Genomic DNA, 16,334 nt, shown 5'->3' with positions numbered 1-16,334 from the left:
AATGACTTCATCTCACTCCTCGACTGTCTTAGTATCACACAACATGTTAACTTTCCTACCCATAATAAAGGTCACATACTGGACTTGATCTGCTCCACTGGTATTACTCCTTGTAATGTCACCAATGCCGAGTTTCCTATCTCTGACCACAAAATTGTGCTCTTTGAGGTTCACGCCCCCCGATCAAAAGCTAAAGAAGAACGGATCATCTCCTTCAGAAATATCAAACACATCGACCGCACAGATCTCACCACCCTGATCAACTCCTACCCCATCCCTCTCGCATCCTCTTCCCCTGCTGACTTGGTGAGTCACTACAATGACTGTCTGTCCTCCTCGCTTGACGCCCTGGCCCCCGTCAAAACCCCCACAGTCTCCTTTGCCCACACCGCTCCTTGGTTCACCTCCGACCTTCGACGGTTCAAAACAACTGGTCGTCGACTTGAACGGCTGTGTAAAAAGACTGGACTATCAGTACACACCCAAATCTTTGCTGATCACCTACATTACTACAAGAACGCCCTCTCCACTGCCAAATCCACCTACTACTCCAACCTCATCAGCACTGGCACCGGTAACACGAGAGCCCTTTTCTCAACAGTTAGCCACCTACTTCAGCCCCCCAGAACCCTCCCTCCTAATATCTCCCCTGAACGCTGCACTGACTTTCTGCAATTTTTCAGCTCCAAAGTAAGCAACATCCACCTACAGCTGGCCTCATCAGGCGCCCCCTCAACGGACCCACTCTGGATGGTCACCACGGTCCAACCACCCACCAGCACCCTCTCCAACTTCACTCCAGCATCAGAAGCCACGATCTCCAAGCTCATCTGCAAAGCCAAATGCACCACCTGCCAGCTTGATCCCCTCCCCACTACCCTCATCAAAGCCTGTCTGCCGTCCATTTCCCCCATGCTCACAAAAATAATTAACTCCTCCCTCATTTCTGGAACTGTACCCCCCACCCTCAAAATGGCTGCAATCACACCCACCGTCAAAAAACCCAATGCTGACCCAGCTGACCTTAACCACTACAGGCCCATCTCCAACCTTCCTTTCATTTCAAAAACCCTTGAGAGGGTGGTTGCCGCTCAACTCCAGTCCCACCTCGCCTCAAACAACCTCCATGAACCCTTCCAATCTGGTTTCCGCTCAATGCACAGTACCGAAACAGCTCTGGTTAAAATCACCAACGAACTCCTCCGTGCAGCTGACTCTGGACTGCTCACCATCCTCATCCTCCTCGACCTCACCTCTGCCTTCGACACAATCTCCCACCCACTGCTCCTGGAACGCTTGGCTGACATTGGGATCACTGGTGTTGCACTCTCCTGGTTCTCCTCCTACCTTACCAACAGACAACAATTTGTCCAGCTGGGGAACCACAGGTCAGGGTGTTCTCCTGTTTCACTGGGTGTCCCCCAGGGGTCAGTATTGGGTCCACTCCTATTCATCATCTACCTCCTCCCACTAGGCACAATCCTCCGTCACCATGGCATCCACTTTCACTGCTATGCTGACGACACGCAAGTCTATATCTCAACCAATCCTCTCCGCCAATTACATGGCAGCAACTCAATGCATTTAGACATGGTCAAGACAACCTGGTTCAAACAGAGCATCAAAATGGGGAAGAAAGGTGGTTTAAGTTACTTTGAACGTGGCATGGTTGTTAGTGCCAGACGGGCTGGTCTGTGTATGTCAGAAACTACTGATCTACTGGGATTTTGGCTCACAACCATAGGGTTCACAGAGAATGGTCATAAAAAGAGAAAAACTTGATGAGTCTATGCCACAAAGAATTAAGGGGGTCCAACCCGGTACTAGCAAGGTGAACCTAATAAAGTGGCCGGTGAGTGTATTTTTTCTATAACGCTCCTGATACGTGTGTATCAGGAGCATCTACCCACCAACAGAGTGTGGGCTGCTTAGGTCAGAAGGCATGGGATTTATCCACCCACGGCTTGAAAACTACCGTTGCCAATCTTCTCCTAAGCTAATCAGAGACTGGTCATTGAGAGAGGGGGGTCCTAAAGAAACAGGAGCTAAAACTGAGCATTTCAGACGGAGGCCAAATACAGGTACAGTGGGGCAAAAAAGTATTTAGTCAGCCACCAATTGTGCAAGTTCTCCCACTTAAAAAGATGAGAGGCCTGTAATTTTCATCCTAGGTATACCTCAACTATGAGAGACAAAATGAGAAGAAAAAAAAAATCCAGAAAATCATTGTCTGATTTTTAAAGAATTTATTTGCAAATTATGGTGGAAAATAAGTATTTGGTCAATAACAAAAGTTTGTCTAAATACTTTGTTATATACCCTTTGTTGGCAATGACAGAGGTCAAACGTTTTCTGTAAGTCTTCACAAGGTTTTCACACACTTTTGCTGTTATGTTGGCCCATTCCTCCATGCAGATCTCCTCTAGAGCAGTGATGTTTTGGGGCTGTCGCTGGGCAACACAGACTTTCAACTCCCTCCAAAGATTTTCTATGGGGTTGAGATCTGGAGACTGGCTAGGCCACTCTAGGACCTTGAAATGCTTCTTACGAAGCCACTCCTTCATTGCCCGGGCGGTGTGTTTGGGATCATTGTCATGCTGAAAGACCCAGCCACGTTTCATCTTCAATGCCCTTGCTGATGGAAGGAGGTTGTCACTCAAAATCTCACAATACATGGCCCCATTCATTCTTTCCTTTACACGGATCAGTCGTCCTGGTCCCTTTGCAGAAAAACAGCCCCAAAGCATGATGTTTCCACCCCCATGTTTCACAGTATGGTGTTCTTTGGATGCAAATCAGCATTCTTTCTCCTCCAAACACGTCTAGTTGAGTTTTTACCAAAAAGTTCTATTTTGGTTTCATCTGACCATATGACATTCTCCCAATCCTCTTCGGGATCATCTAAATGCTCTCTAGCAAACTTCAGACGGGCCTAGACAGGTACTGGCTTAAGCAGGGGGACACGTCTGGCACTGCAGGATTTGAGTCCCTGGCGGCGTAGTGTGTTACTGGTGGTAGCCTTTGTTACTTTGGTCCCAGTCCTGTGCAGGTCATTGACTAGGTCCCCCCGTGTGGTTCTGGAATTTTTGCTCACCGTTCTTGTGATCATTTTGACCCCACGGGGTGAGATCTTGCGGTCTTGTATGTCTTCCATTTTCTAATAATTGCTCCCACAGTTGATTTCTTCACACCAAGCTGCTTACCTATTGCATATTCAGTCTTCCCAGCCTGGTGCAGGTCTACAATTGTGTTTCTGGTGTCCTTTGACAGCTCTTTGGTCTTGGCCATAGTGGAGTTTGGAGTGTGACTGTTTGAGGTTGTGGACAGGCGTCTTTTATACTGATAACGAGTTCAAACAGGTGCCATTAATACAGTTGACAAGTGGAGGACAGAGGAGGCTCTTAAAGAAGAAGTTACAGGTCTGTGAGAGCCAGAAATATTGTTTGTGTAGGTGACCAAATAGGAATTTACCAATTAATTCATTACAAATCCTACAATGTGATTTCCTGGATTCTTTCCCCCCATTCTGTCTCTCATAGTTGAAGTGTACCTAGGATGAAAATTACAGGCCTCTCATCTTTTTAAGTGGGAGAACTTGCACAATTGGTGGCTGACTAAATACTTTTTTCCCCCACTGTATATCCAGACAGACAGTATGAGAAAGAAAGAACATTAAAGCATGAAATCATCTAATAGAAACCCAAAACAATGACCCAAAAGTGTGAACATCAAATAATAATATTCTGAAACAAATCAGACACAATGTGAGGCTGCATTAAAGGGGGTTTCTCTGTTGGTTTGGAAGCTCGATTTTGACAATATATTGAAAAAAAATGTGTGGATTAGAGTTTGGAGAGAATTTGAGAAGTCTCTGTTCTGATAGTTTACGTCGGACCGTCATGACACAAAAATGCTTTTCTTGCAATTTACAGACGTCACTGGCACTTTCCTGAAAAGTTTAAAATGTTTTACTTGAGGCATTCGGAAAGGGAAAGTGCTAAAAAAGAAGGTGCTGGGTTCTGCGCTTTTTCCGGCGGTATGTGCTCAGAAAAAGGCTTAATGTGGACACAAGCATTTCAGCATGCTGTGGTATAAATGGAAGACGAGACAGATGGTACATTTAGAGACTAACTTTAAGGCTATTTGTTTAGTTTATCACCATTACTGTTGTTTCTAGAAAATGTACCTGGGCAACAGATGCTCAATGCTCTTCCAATGAAGCAAATGCAAGAAAAGTGAAGAATGGAAAAAAGGGAGATTATGAAATTCCACAAGGTGCCGTCAGTGTTACTGCAAGGCAAGTTTATTTATATAGCACCTTTCAACACAAGGTGCTTTACAAAAATGAACAACATTAAGAAATATTGCATTTAAAAAAACAGATATTAAAATGGAAAGAGAATATGAAAATATAGGTATACAATACATGAATAAAAGTTACAGTGCAGCGTAATTAAAAGCAGCAGCAAAAAGAAAGTCTTCAGTCTGGATAGAGTAAGACAGGAAGAAAAGTTATCTAAAAATCCCACTAAAATGATTCAAACATATTCCTGCCCACACATGCGGAAACCTCAACCATTACTGTGGACTTCTCTTCTGTAATAAGTAATAAGTGTTTAAATTTAAATTCTGCTCCCATTTTCCTCTGCAATGATATCTGGAGATGGCAGTAACTGACTCATTACTAATGGAAATATCTGAGAGAGTTAGATGACATTGGAGATGGAGACTGAAGTGGAAGTTTCTAAATGTGCCTCATGACAAATGGAAACAATCTGAGTTTACCTCATTGCAGCGCAAATATTTGGTAATTAGTTGAATTTAACTATTTTCTTCCCCCTTGGACTACCACTCCTTCTCCCCCTCATTCCCTCCCTCCCTGTCCCCCCTGTCACTTACCCTCCCACCTCTACCCACAGCGTCTCTGTGTAAAGGTGGTGTAGCTGCTCAGAGTAGAGTTGGAGAGACGTCTACTGGTGGAAATGTAGTAACACAGATTATATACTGTAAAAAGAGAGACCATTGTAAAATTAATATAAATAATAATGTAATTAATATTACAATATAGCTATATTTTCAAAAAGGTCTTATATTGTGTTTTTCTGTCCTTTTTTAAAATCTGAATCTTACGTCATTCAGTTTGATAATATATGCTGGATTCTCAGGTTTTAATATACAGTATACAGAAAAAAAAAAGGCAAACGAGATCAAAATGGGAAGAAACATTTATTAAATGAAGCAAAGATATATACATATATGAAATGCTTTCAAATCAAACAGAAAATAAACAATGAATTTCGTTTTCAGATTAGTAGATTACCTTTTGATTACAGAAGTGTGCGTGGGTGTGTGTTTGTGAGATGGCAATGGTGCCAAAACATGGTGCACAAGCCATCTCCCATACACTCATATTGCCTTTGAAAGCACTATCCTTCATTCACACAAACACACACTGCTGATGTGAGGTAATTTATCTCTCTCAGTCAAGTCAACATACTCGGTGTGTTGAGTCCGACTTTATGTGTTTGTCAACTTGTAGTCAACATTTTATTCAATCTGCATTCACATGACCAATAGTAAAATGGTTCTGCTGACGTTGCGGTTGTGTTTCTACGGAGAGAGCGGTGCTGCCCGACTAAGCCAAATTATTGGCACAAGCTAGCAGGAGAGGTAACCAAAGAAACAAAACCAGCAGTTTTAAGCAAAAGGCTCTGCGCATTAATAGCATCATAAATTAATCTCAACATTGAACAAACATACTATTGTGCATGTAAAACTATGAAAATAGCATTGATACTATCTCCGTGTGTAGTCAATAAAGACCCTCTAGCAATCATGAAGTATTATGATGGTTGACCTCATATGGCATTTTTAAAAAACATATGTTGAGACTATAAAACATGAGTATGAGTGCACTAAAAAGTTACACATTGAACCTGAACACAGTTAAGCTGTAGTTTTGATATTCATTCTGTCAGGTTTGGGGAAAATAGGACCCAAATGCAGTTAAAAACATACAAAAAGGTTTGTTAACAAAAAGCGAGCTTTATTAAAAAAAAGCCGAAGACAGGAAAAACAAGAAACTAATTAACAAAACTGGGGAGCACGACAGACAGGAACAAACTTACAGACGGGAACAGGCAGGAGACACGGACGAGCATAGGCGAGGTAGGGAACATGGACACGAAGAGACGACAGGTAGCATGCACATGAACCGACGAGCAGGTAACATAGACGAGGAGAGACGACAAACAGACATGGAAGACAAGACTAAATACACAGAAGTGTAATCATCACAGGACAAGACACAGCTGAGCAGGGGAGGCAGAAACACAAGGGCAACAGGTGAACACAATCAGACACACCAGGGAAACTAACGACATAAATCCAAAACCATGGCACATTCAGCATCTGACCTTCCCAAAGTAGATTTCTCTATAGAAAATTAACAAATATTTATAATTAGAAGCTAATAAACGCAATATTGCTAACCAGCTTCTCTGTGTGGTTTATCAGAAGTCATGTTAACCTGTATCGCACATCATGTGCAGTGTGTGTACTTTTTTGCCTCCTTCAGTGAATTCTAAATACTGTGCTTCTTCAGCGGTAATTGTTATCAAAGCGCTTAATATTGCAGTGATTGCTTAGAAAAATACAATTGTAACTGTCTGTTTTTGTTTGGTTATTTAGTGTGAGTTATTGATTTAGGACATTTGTTTCTTTTTTCCTTTTGATCTTTATTTATTTTGAAGTGTCTCATTGATTGTTTTTTTCTTTCCTGACTGTAGACATGTATCGTCTGGAGTTGGCTGGTGGTCTGGGGGTCATACTGTTGCTGCTGGGAGTCCTCACTGCACTTTATAAGTGTTACAACCTGGAGATCATGCTCTGCTACAGGAGGCACTTTGGAAGTGATGAAACTGAAGATGGTAAGCTTTTTTAAATTGTTTTATTACTTTTTATGAATTAACTTGGTTTGTGAATTGGTGTACTTTGCTTAAATACAAAACGTATTTCTTTACAGGCATTATACATTGAAATAAACTCCCCCTGGAGGGAACTTTAGGATTGTAGCCTTTGCAGACCATTTACATACAAATACCATAACACACTACAGGAAAGGGAAAACCCCAGAAGCATTGGGCCTCTTTAAATCTAAGATATTTATTTTATTTGTATATCTAATTTTTAAACCTTTTTTTACCTCATGAAAGACAAAACCGTAATCATTCTGGAAAAAACAGCCGACATAATTATTAAACTGATAAGTTGGAAATAAATTTAAATGTGTACACACAACCATAGCCATAATAAGTTTGCTTTTTTGTGTGAGTAATAATAATAACACGTTGTATTTGGACACCTTAAACTGCATAGAACTCCACAGGTAGAAACTGTGACAGTATTTTAAAAAGCAGCATTTTGTAACAAACCAGATGATTGGAGGGGTGTAATCATCAGCAAGGGGATGTACTTATATATTAGAAAACAATAACAGCAAAGGTATGATATTGATATCAAATAAAAGATAGAGAATTATTACATTTAATCAAGTCGACGTAGGTCAAAGAAAGCAACTAAAAGAAAAACATCAAAGTAATCAATTCATTTTTTTTTAGGCTTTATGTTTCTCTCAGTATCAAATGTGATATTGAAAAAGCATTAACATAAACAAACAAGCTGAAAGACAAGGAAAAACAAGTCATTTTGCAGTATTGATTTCGAATAAGTAAGCCTGATTTCTTGAGCAGAATATTCCCAAGATTTCGTTTGTTCTCTTCAAATCCTGATGTAGAAATGACCAGGAAGTATCAGAATTCAGAATTGATTCAGTTAATTTGATTTAGTGTGAAAATATGCCCTGTGCTCTCACTCACTCACTCACTCACTCTGTCTCTCTCTTCACAGATAATAAGGAGTATGATGCCTATCTGTCCTACACTAAAGTGGACCTGGACTGTTTGGGCAGGTCAGTTACCTCTAAACATAATAGTATATGTATTGAACAATGATTTTTTTTTGTATCGTGTTAACAAAACCAGAATTCAAACTCACTAGCAGAGCTGAAATATGGAATGCAAACCTTGATCATGTGCTTAGAACATCTAAGGTAGTGTTTAAACTTGAATTTAAAAACCCGTAAATAACATTTTACCACTTTCGGTTCCCTCGTCTCAAAGTCATCAGTTTTCTGTTAAAAGCCTGAAATAAGATATGTGGTTAAAAAAAACCTAAGAGATTTTCACATGTTGTTCTGCAACATGAAATACGTCACTAATTACCCCACTTGTGAATGTCTGACGCTTCTATGGGTCATAAAAACAGCAAGAGCTAACAAGTGACTACAAAATGTCATCACGCCGACAAGACACCGCCTTTAGGTGGTGATCTGTTAAAATGTTGAGATTGGCCGGCATTGCATGCAGCCTCGGAGTGCCAACCACATGGGATGCCTGCAATCCACAGACCACACAGAGCGACCAAGCACCAGAAACATCAGCTGCCTGCGCTCCTCTGGCCCAACCAAGAATCCAGTGGCCCAAATCCACGAGCAGAGCAGAGTGGCAGAAGTTTGATGTAGATTGCATTCTGGAAGGGATTGCCAAGGGGGATGTGGACCGGTGGCAGAACTCTATGGCTACCATCATCGTAAACATTGCAGCTGAGCAATTTGGACTAGAGGATGTCAAGACGGCTTGTGCTCCGAACACCCGAGCAAGGCAAATCCAGCAACTCAGGGAAGAAATCAAGTCTCTCAGGAGGGAGTACAAGAAGTCAGGAGAAGTTGAGAGGGTCAATACTCAAAACTCAATACCCCACAAGCTTGTTGGGGTTGCACTGGAGAGACACCACATACCACAAAAGGTAAAGGACATCATCGTCTGAGCTCCCCGGAAGATTCAAGGCCTGGATTTACTAGCACGGGATCCTCCCAAGAATCCTATTGACTCCGCTTATCTATGAAGTTCCCATGACTGTAGTGGAAGGGTTAGAGTGCAAGGTGAGCAACTATCTCCGCAGATGGCTGGGCCTGTCTCGCAGCCTGAGCAGCATTGGGCTTTATGGGAACAGCAACAAGCTCAGGCTCCCTTTCAAAGTGGTCGGCACAGGAATTGTTCTGCGGACCGGGAGGAAGTGGAGGGCAGCCGAGGCAGTTCAGCCGGCGGAGGCTCGGCTGAAGCACAAGAACCTGGTTGGGAGTGTGGCACAGGGCAGGGCTGGACTTTGGATAATAACGTCCACCCAGTACGGCACTGCCATTGCAAAAAGACAGGCGGGAGCTGGTGCAAGAAGAGGTACCTGCTTCAGTAGAGGAAGAGCAGGAAAGCAGTAGGGCGGAATGTTACCTTGCAGCACATCTGGAGGTGGAACCAACAGAGGATCAAGTTCTTGATTCAGGGAGTTTATGATGTCCTCCCCAGCCCTTAAAACCTGTTCACATGGGGCAAGTTAGAGACACCTGCATGCCCTTTGTGTTCTAAAATAGGGAATCTCGATCAAATCCTCCAAAGTACTGGGCAAGGGGCGTTATCGCTGGAGTCATGACCAGGTCCTAAAGTCCATTGCTGAGGCAATAAGCAAGGGGATTAGTGATAGCAGATACACCAAAACTACAGCAAAGTCCATCAGGTTATTCAAAGAAGACGAGTGGCCGTTGAAAAGACTAAAGGGCTACTCTGCTGATTTACTCTCCACAACACGAGACTGGGTGATGACAGTTGACCTTGAAAGGCAGCTGAACATTCCAACACACTTAAACCGGTCCAGACTGAGACATCATCTTGGTCTCTGAGGCCATTAGACAGCTCATCTTGCTGGAGCTCACTGTGCCCTGGAAGGAAAGGATGGAGGAAGCGCATGAGAAAGAAGACAAAGTACCAGGAGCTGGTGGAGGACTGCCGCAGAGGTCTGATTAACCTCAGTCAGGTTGCCTGGAAGAGGGTGTCTGTTGCAAGACCAGAAACACCCAATAACTCCAGGAAACAACACTGAAGATGTGTTCAAGTTTGAGAATCAGAAGATATGTGTGGATTAACTTCTGATCAAAACGTGTGGGTATCAAGAATGCAATGTTTGCCACGGTTTACTTTATGCCATAATGTGACCCGCTCTATCGAAAAAAATTGTTTTTTGGGGTTCGGGTGTTTTGTTTGATTTTAAATAAACAAAGTCTTGGCTTTCAGATTATGGAACTTTTATTTCCAAAATCACACGATAAATACATTTTTGAAGCTTGTAAAGGGAAGATGACAGCTCTCACTCGCCACTCTGCTGTTCCGCAGCGCTGCTTCCCCTCCCTCCGGCTGAAATTATGAATGTAAGGCATATAGTAATCATAGATAACACGGCAGGGTCCGTTACAGTTTGTTTTCATCTGATTTTAATTAAACAAAGTCTTGGCTTTCAGAATATTAAACTTGTTTCGGCAAATTCAGATGATAAATACAACTTTGAAACTTGTAACGGCATAATTACAAGCGGAGAACAGAGTAACTTCACGTCACAGCAGGCACAATACACACAAACGCAAAATTACACAAACACACACACACGTATACACACACACACACATTTGCGAGCTTCCCCCAGACCAGTAATCCAAACGAAAATATCTTCCCTCCGTAGTATTTTGATAATTTGCTCCGCTAATAACCAATCAGATCGATGGATTCCAGAGAAAAGGAAACTTTAAAGGCCTTTTTCTCAAAACGATGACTCGGTGACAGTCATTATATAATGTGACATATTTTACTTAATATTTGGAGTACAAAAACAATCCAGATATCATTAGAAAGCTAGGAATCTCCTCTTTCCAACAGTGTATACAACTCAAAATGTGTCTTCGGGTCAATGCGACTGATTTCGATGGAGCAGGTCACATATACCGAAATCCAATGGAAAAATCCTATTGCACTTGAGGGAGCCCTTTCTGATGCTAACTTCCTATATTAAAAATATTGTGAATCTTATATTTATATTTAAATGTTTACAATGATATTGAACACAGTAGCATTGTAGCAAAGTAATCTAAAAGCCCATTTCAATCTCATAGTGCTTACAAAAAGAGAAAGATTTACAATCAAACTATTTATAGTCAACAATAAACCTAACCTGTATATCTTTTTTTGCATTTATGTTATCATAATTTATAACCTGGAGCACACGAGGAGAAAGCGACTCACAACAATGTGACTGATTTTGAAAGAGCAAGTCAGTGGCGTGGTCTGGCCTGGGAGTCCGGGGCACATTCAAGCTCGGCTCTGTCTGTGTGTGTGTTTAGCACAAACTCTTTTTTTTGCGAGAGAGAGCGCACCAGTATCGGGGATTGTTGTTAGCTAGCTGCGCTGACGGATATAAGAAGCCGTTTCTACAACAAGGTGGAGCGAGAGTTCTCTGCCTCAGATAACTACAGCTCGGGTGAAGTAAAGGACTCTGTTTGGATAGTTACTGTTAGTCTAAGTTATCTCAGTGGGTCTCAAATGGTTTGGTCACCATTACGTAAACAAATTATTTTCATTTCCAAACCACACCTTTATATAATTGTATAACCTATGTGATATTTATTGTTGGTGTCAATTGAGTAAAAAATGTAATCATGTTAATCGCAATAATAATCTGTAAATATTCACGTTAAATCACAACATACTAGTAATTCATTTTATTTTGGACAGATATAAGATAAATACATGTACGATGTAATGATGAAGAAATGCATGACACACTGCTAGGAGAAATCAGAGGGTTTGTACCTTTCAGCTTAGTTTTAATGGCTTCTGAATTATTGCCATGAAGTCAGACCAGAACCTAAAAATGAGCATGTTAATGTTACCTCAGCTCCAAAAATGGTTGATCTTGCAGTTTACACTTCACTTATTAAAGTTATTGTTTTTTGTCCTCCTCAGCAGAGGAAGCAGCGACGAAGAAACATTTGCTTTGGAGATCTTGCCGGACGTTTTAGAGAAACATTATGGATACAAGCTGTTTTTACCAGACAGAGATCTCATACCCAGCAGCAGTAAGTATCCATACTCTATCTACACACACACACACACACACACACACACACACACACACACACACACACACACACACACACACACACACACACACACACACACACACACACACACACATTCTGTCTCTCCCTCTCTATGGGCCGTTATAGCCCCAAACACGCAAAATCCCTCACTGTCAGAATAGATAGGATGGTGATTCCCATTTTAACACACTCACAAACAGACACACACATGTCTGCGTAAGATCTCAGGTGATAATCAAAAACACACACACAAAAAAAAGTCTACAGAGCGTCACTTGACCTAAATAACAGTTGCTCACACGTTTATGTTCATGTTTTTTATATTAAAGCAACACACACAAATACAAAAAAAGTATATTTTGCAGCGTGATTTACATCTATATCTCACTTTCACACCAACAAATTCAAATGTGAACAGAGTTCACACAACACACACCGTTTGTCATTGTATCTGGGCATATCTGTCTGTCCAACTGGAATGGGAAATATGATTGTTATTGCTCCATCTGTCAATGCTGTGACCTGACACACACACAGGTCCACTAATATGTGTTGATAGAAATCATTTTGGTACATGCAATAAGAAGAGCATAAGATGAAAAATGTGGATACTGTAATATAAAGATGTGTTAGTATTCTCAACACACACACACACACACACACACACACACACACACACACATCCATCATTGTTAAAGTCATCCCTGGCCTTGCTCGCTGCAGGGAAGGTGAATGGAGAATATAGATTGGAATGGAGGCAGGTTCATATGAGTGTTTTTCACGGAAAACCACAATTGTTAAGGAGGTTATGCCCATTTTCAGGAGTACGCTTATCCGGTCTACATGTGTTTTGTAGACTTGGAGAAGGCGTATGACCAAGTTCCCAGGGAGTTACTGTGGGAGGTGCTGCAGGAGTATGGGGTGAGGGGGTCTCTACTCAGGGCCATCCAATCTCTGTACTCCCAAAGCCGGGTCCTCGGCAGTAAGTCGGACCCATTTCCGGTGAGGGTTGGCCTCCGCCAGGGCTGCGTTTTGTCACCAATCCTGTTTGTAATATACATGGATAGGATTGTGAGGCGTAGTTGTGGGGGAGAGGGTCTGCAGTTCGGTGGACTAAGGATTGCACCACTGCTTTTCATCAGTTTTTTGTTTTTTTGGAGGTGCTGATCCTTCATCGGTCTGCGACCTTCAGCACTCACTGAATCGGTTCGCAACCGAGTGTGAAGCGGCTGGGATGAGGATCAGCACCTCCAAATCTGAGGCCATGGTTCTCAGCAGGAAACCGATGGACTGTCCACTCCAAGTAGGGAATGAGTCCTTACCCCAAGTGAAGGAGTTCAAGTATCTCAAGGTCTTGTTCTCGAGTGAGGGAACAATGGAGCGTGAGATGGGCCGGAGAATTGGAGCAGCGGGAGCGGTACTGCAGTCGCTTTACCGCACCGTTGTGACGAAAAGGGAGCTGAGCCAGAAGGCAAAGCTCTCTGTCTACCGGGCCATTTTCGTTCCTACCCTCACCTATGGTCATGAAGGATGGGTCATGACCAAAAGAACGAGATCGCGGATACAAGCGCCCGAGATGAGTTTTCTCCGCAGGGTGGCTGGCGTCTGTCTCCCTTAGGGATAAGGTATGTGCCCTTGAGTTGAGCTTAAGCCCCGCCTTCGATCCGCAGTGTGACAATTGACTTGGCTCAGTCAAATGAATGGAGAGAGAAAATAACTCTGGATTCTGCTTTAAGCAAATTTCAAACATTTTGGACCCCAACGATTTTGAACTGGAAGTTGATTTTATTTGTTTTAATCCACCTTTTTATCCAAAGCGACTTACTTATGATGTTATGCTAAAATGTTGAAGAAATGTGCTTCAGGATATGGTACACATCTTATACCTGCTATTATTTTTTAAAGCTTTTTTCAGAGCCGCCTGGTTACTTTCACTGCAGTATAAAACAAATTAATTCAGATATGAAGCCATTCTCTACTCTGCATTAGCATTTTATTACCACAACCTGTCCAAAAGACTAAAATAACTTTATAATTTGAATCTCCAAAGGAATATGTGTTCTTTGAACTATTCAACATTTTCTCTTAAAATACATTAATACATTTACTTAAATATGGTTTATAATGAATCACCCTAAGCCGACATTAGTCCTCCTACCAGCACATTTTCTACAAAAAAACACACATGCATCCTAAGCGGGGTTTGAAAAGTCATATTTCCAGAGGCTGCCTCTCAGTTCCCTAATAACATCCCAACAACAAATGTCCACTGTGCAAAACATGCATAGCTTACACTAAGCTGCATATGAATGAAAGGTTACAGATTGTGAAAATAAATGAGTTGGTAACAGCCACCCACAAGAGTTTCCTTTTCGATGCTTACCAAAGCTATTGACAGAGCAACATAGTAAAAAAAAAAACGCATTCAATTATCCACCCCATTAGCCCTCCGAAGAGTGCGAGAGTTAAACAACGGAGTCAATGGCTTGTGTTTTCAATTAATTGATTTACATAATCCTCAGAAATAGAGAGCGGGAAGAGGTAGGGAAGGGCAGAACAGAGGGGGGGGGAGAAAAATACAGAGAAAGACGAAGAGAGGGATGGAAAAGCAAAGCAGAGAAGAGAAAAAAAGGAGTGAATTTTCAGCTGCAGTGTACTATTTGTGCCCCTCAAATTGAGCGGGAAATCAAAATGTGTCGTTGGAGAGTCTCCGTCATTAATTTAGTTAGCACAAGAAAAGATGGTAGCAGTAGAGACATACGGAGATAGGAGATTTGTTTTTCACAGATCACTCAGTTGTAGACACTTTCGGGAACTACACATTTGAAAAATAATGGGAACGGCGTACTTTCCCACATAATTATAAATAGGACAGTTGGGGAAGATGAGTTTAAATAGACCTAAGGATGAAGCAACAGCACTACAGTGAGGATGAAAATAAGCATTTGTGAAGCTCTGTAATAGGTTGCTCAGATTTTAGTTATTGTTTTTTCTTTTGGACATTAGAAGGTGGCTAATAGTTGCCATATTGCTAACGATATATGAAGTGGATTTAACTTCTCATTTTGGGAAATTCAACTAACTGAAAATATGCTATCTGTTCCAGCCATTGAGTGGTGCAGTGGTGACGTATTTTGTAGGACGACCCGGCAGTTATGTATCTTCGCAAGGGCTCTCTCGACAAATACAATCGGACTGTTTCATTGGATTTCAGTATATTGCAGAAAATAAGCTTTGTAGGAAACACACGTTTATGATACTTCCACGTTTTAGTCAGCAGAATAATCTCCACATATAAACACCACTCTTTACATTTTTGATGCATAAATGTAAAAAGCTAACATTAGGCTATAAGCTAACAACATCATGGTACCATGGTTGCGCATCACCACCACTAAGCTTTAAATCAGGGGTGCCCAACCGGTCGATCGACCGGTCGATCGCGGGGAGATTCCCAGTCGATCGCGAGATGTGTCTAAAAATAGAACAACAATATTCTGTTTTAACGTTAATGTCCTGTAACATAATCTTCCTGTGCCAGAATAATGCACTTGAACGCATCAACGCTTTGTGATTGGCCGGCGTGACCCCATGTGTCGGGGCGTGGCTGGTGGACAGTGGGCACTATTTCGCTGACTTTGTCTGTGTCAACAGGAGTGACAGTCCGCACACACACAAGACCGCAATTATGGCAGAAGCAAAACATATATAATTTTCACTCCGAGTGGGAGGATGATTATTTTTGTATCTATTCCAATTCAAAGTCCATCTGTCTCATCTGCAATGCGAGCGTGGCTTTATCGAAGAAGGGTAATTTATTAGCGGCATTTCAAAACAGTGCACAAACGCTACGAGACGGAATTCCCTCCTAATTCTTCCCTATGCTCCAAAAGGGGAGGGGCCTGAAAGGACAGCTAAATGCACAGCAGTCCATTTTCACCAGGCCCAACAACAAGAGCAAGGCTGCTACCAGAGCATCTTATCTTGTCAGTCACGTTCTTGCGAAACACATGAAGTCTTTCAAAGACGGCGAAGTTATGAAAGAAGCATTCCTGGAGGCTGCCGACGCGCTTTTGGGGGACAGTAAAAATAACAGAAGCATTTCAACAGCTTTTTGATATAATAAAAACTCAAGTTGGATAGTGTTATTAATCAGCTGTAAGTTTTAGTTTGTTTGAACTTATTCATTATAATGATTGTACAAAATGGTATAAGAATGCAAACTTAAATTGATTATAGTCTATTATCAATTCAGGTTAAGAAACTAGTGTTGCTTGCATCCAATTTTAAAGGC

At 41.8% G+C, this 16,334-nt stretch overlaps 1 protein-coding gene across 4 annotated transcripts in view; it reads left to right on the top strand.

Annotated features, from left to right (window-relative positions):
• Positions 1-16,334, top strand: part of il1rapl2 (interleukin 1 receptor accessory protein-like 2) — a 630,266-nt gene that overhangs the window by 603,320 nt on the left and 10,612 nt on the right. For all 4 annotated transcript variants that reach the window (XM_034092584.1, XM_034092583.1, XM_071204669.1 and 1 more), the window contains exons 10-12: positions 6,789-6,929; positions 7,909-7,969; positions 11,904-12,016. In XM_034092584.1, coding sequence (XP_033948475.1) covers positions 6,789-6,929; positions 7,909-7,969; positions 11,904-12,016 — 315 coding nt within the window. The remainder of the gene's footprint in view (positions 1-6,788; positions 6,930-7,908; positions 7,970-11,903; positions 12,017-16,334) is intronic.

The sequence above is a fragment of the Pseudochaenichthys georgianus genome, chromosome 10 (assembly GCF_902827115.2).
Source record: "Pseudochaenichthys georgianus chromosome 10, fPseGeo1.2, whole genome shotgun sequence".
Lineage (NCBI taxonomy): Eukaryota > Metazoa > Chordata > Actinopteri > Perciformes > Channichthyidae > Pseudochaenichthys > Pseudochaenichthys georgianus.
This window is presented reverse-complemented; position numbering and strand designations above follow the sequence as displayed.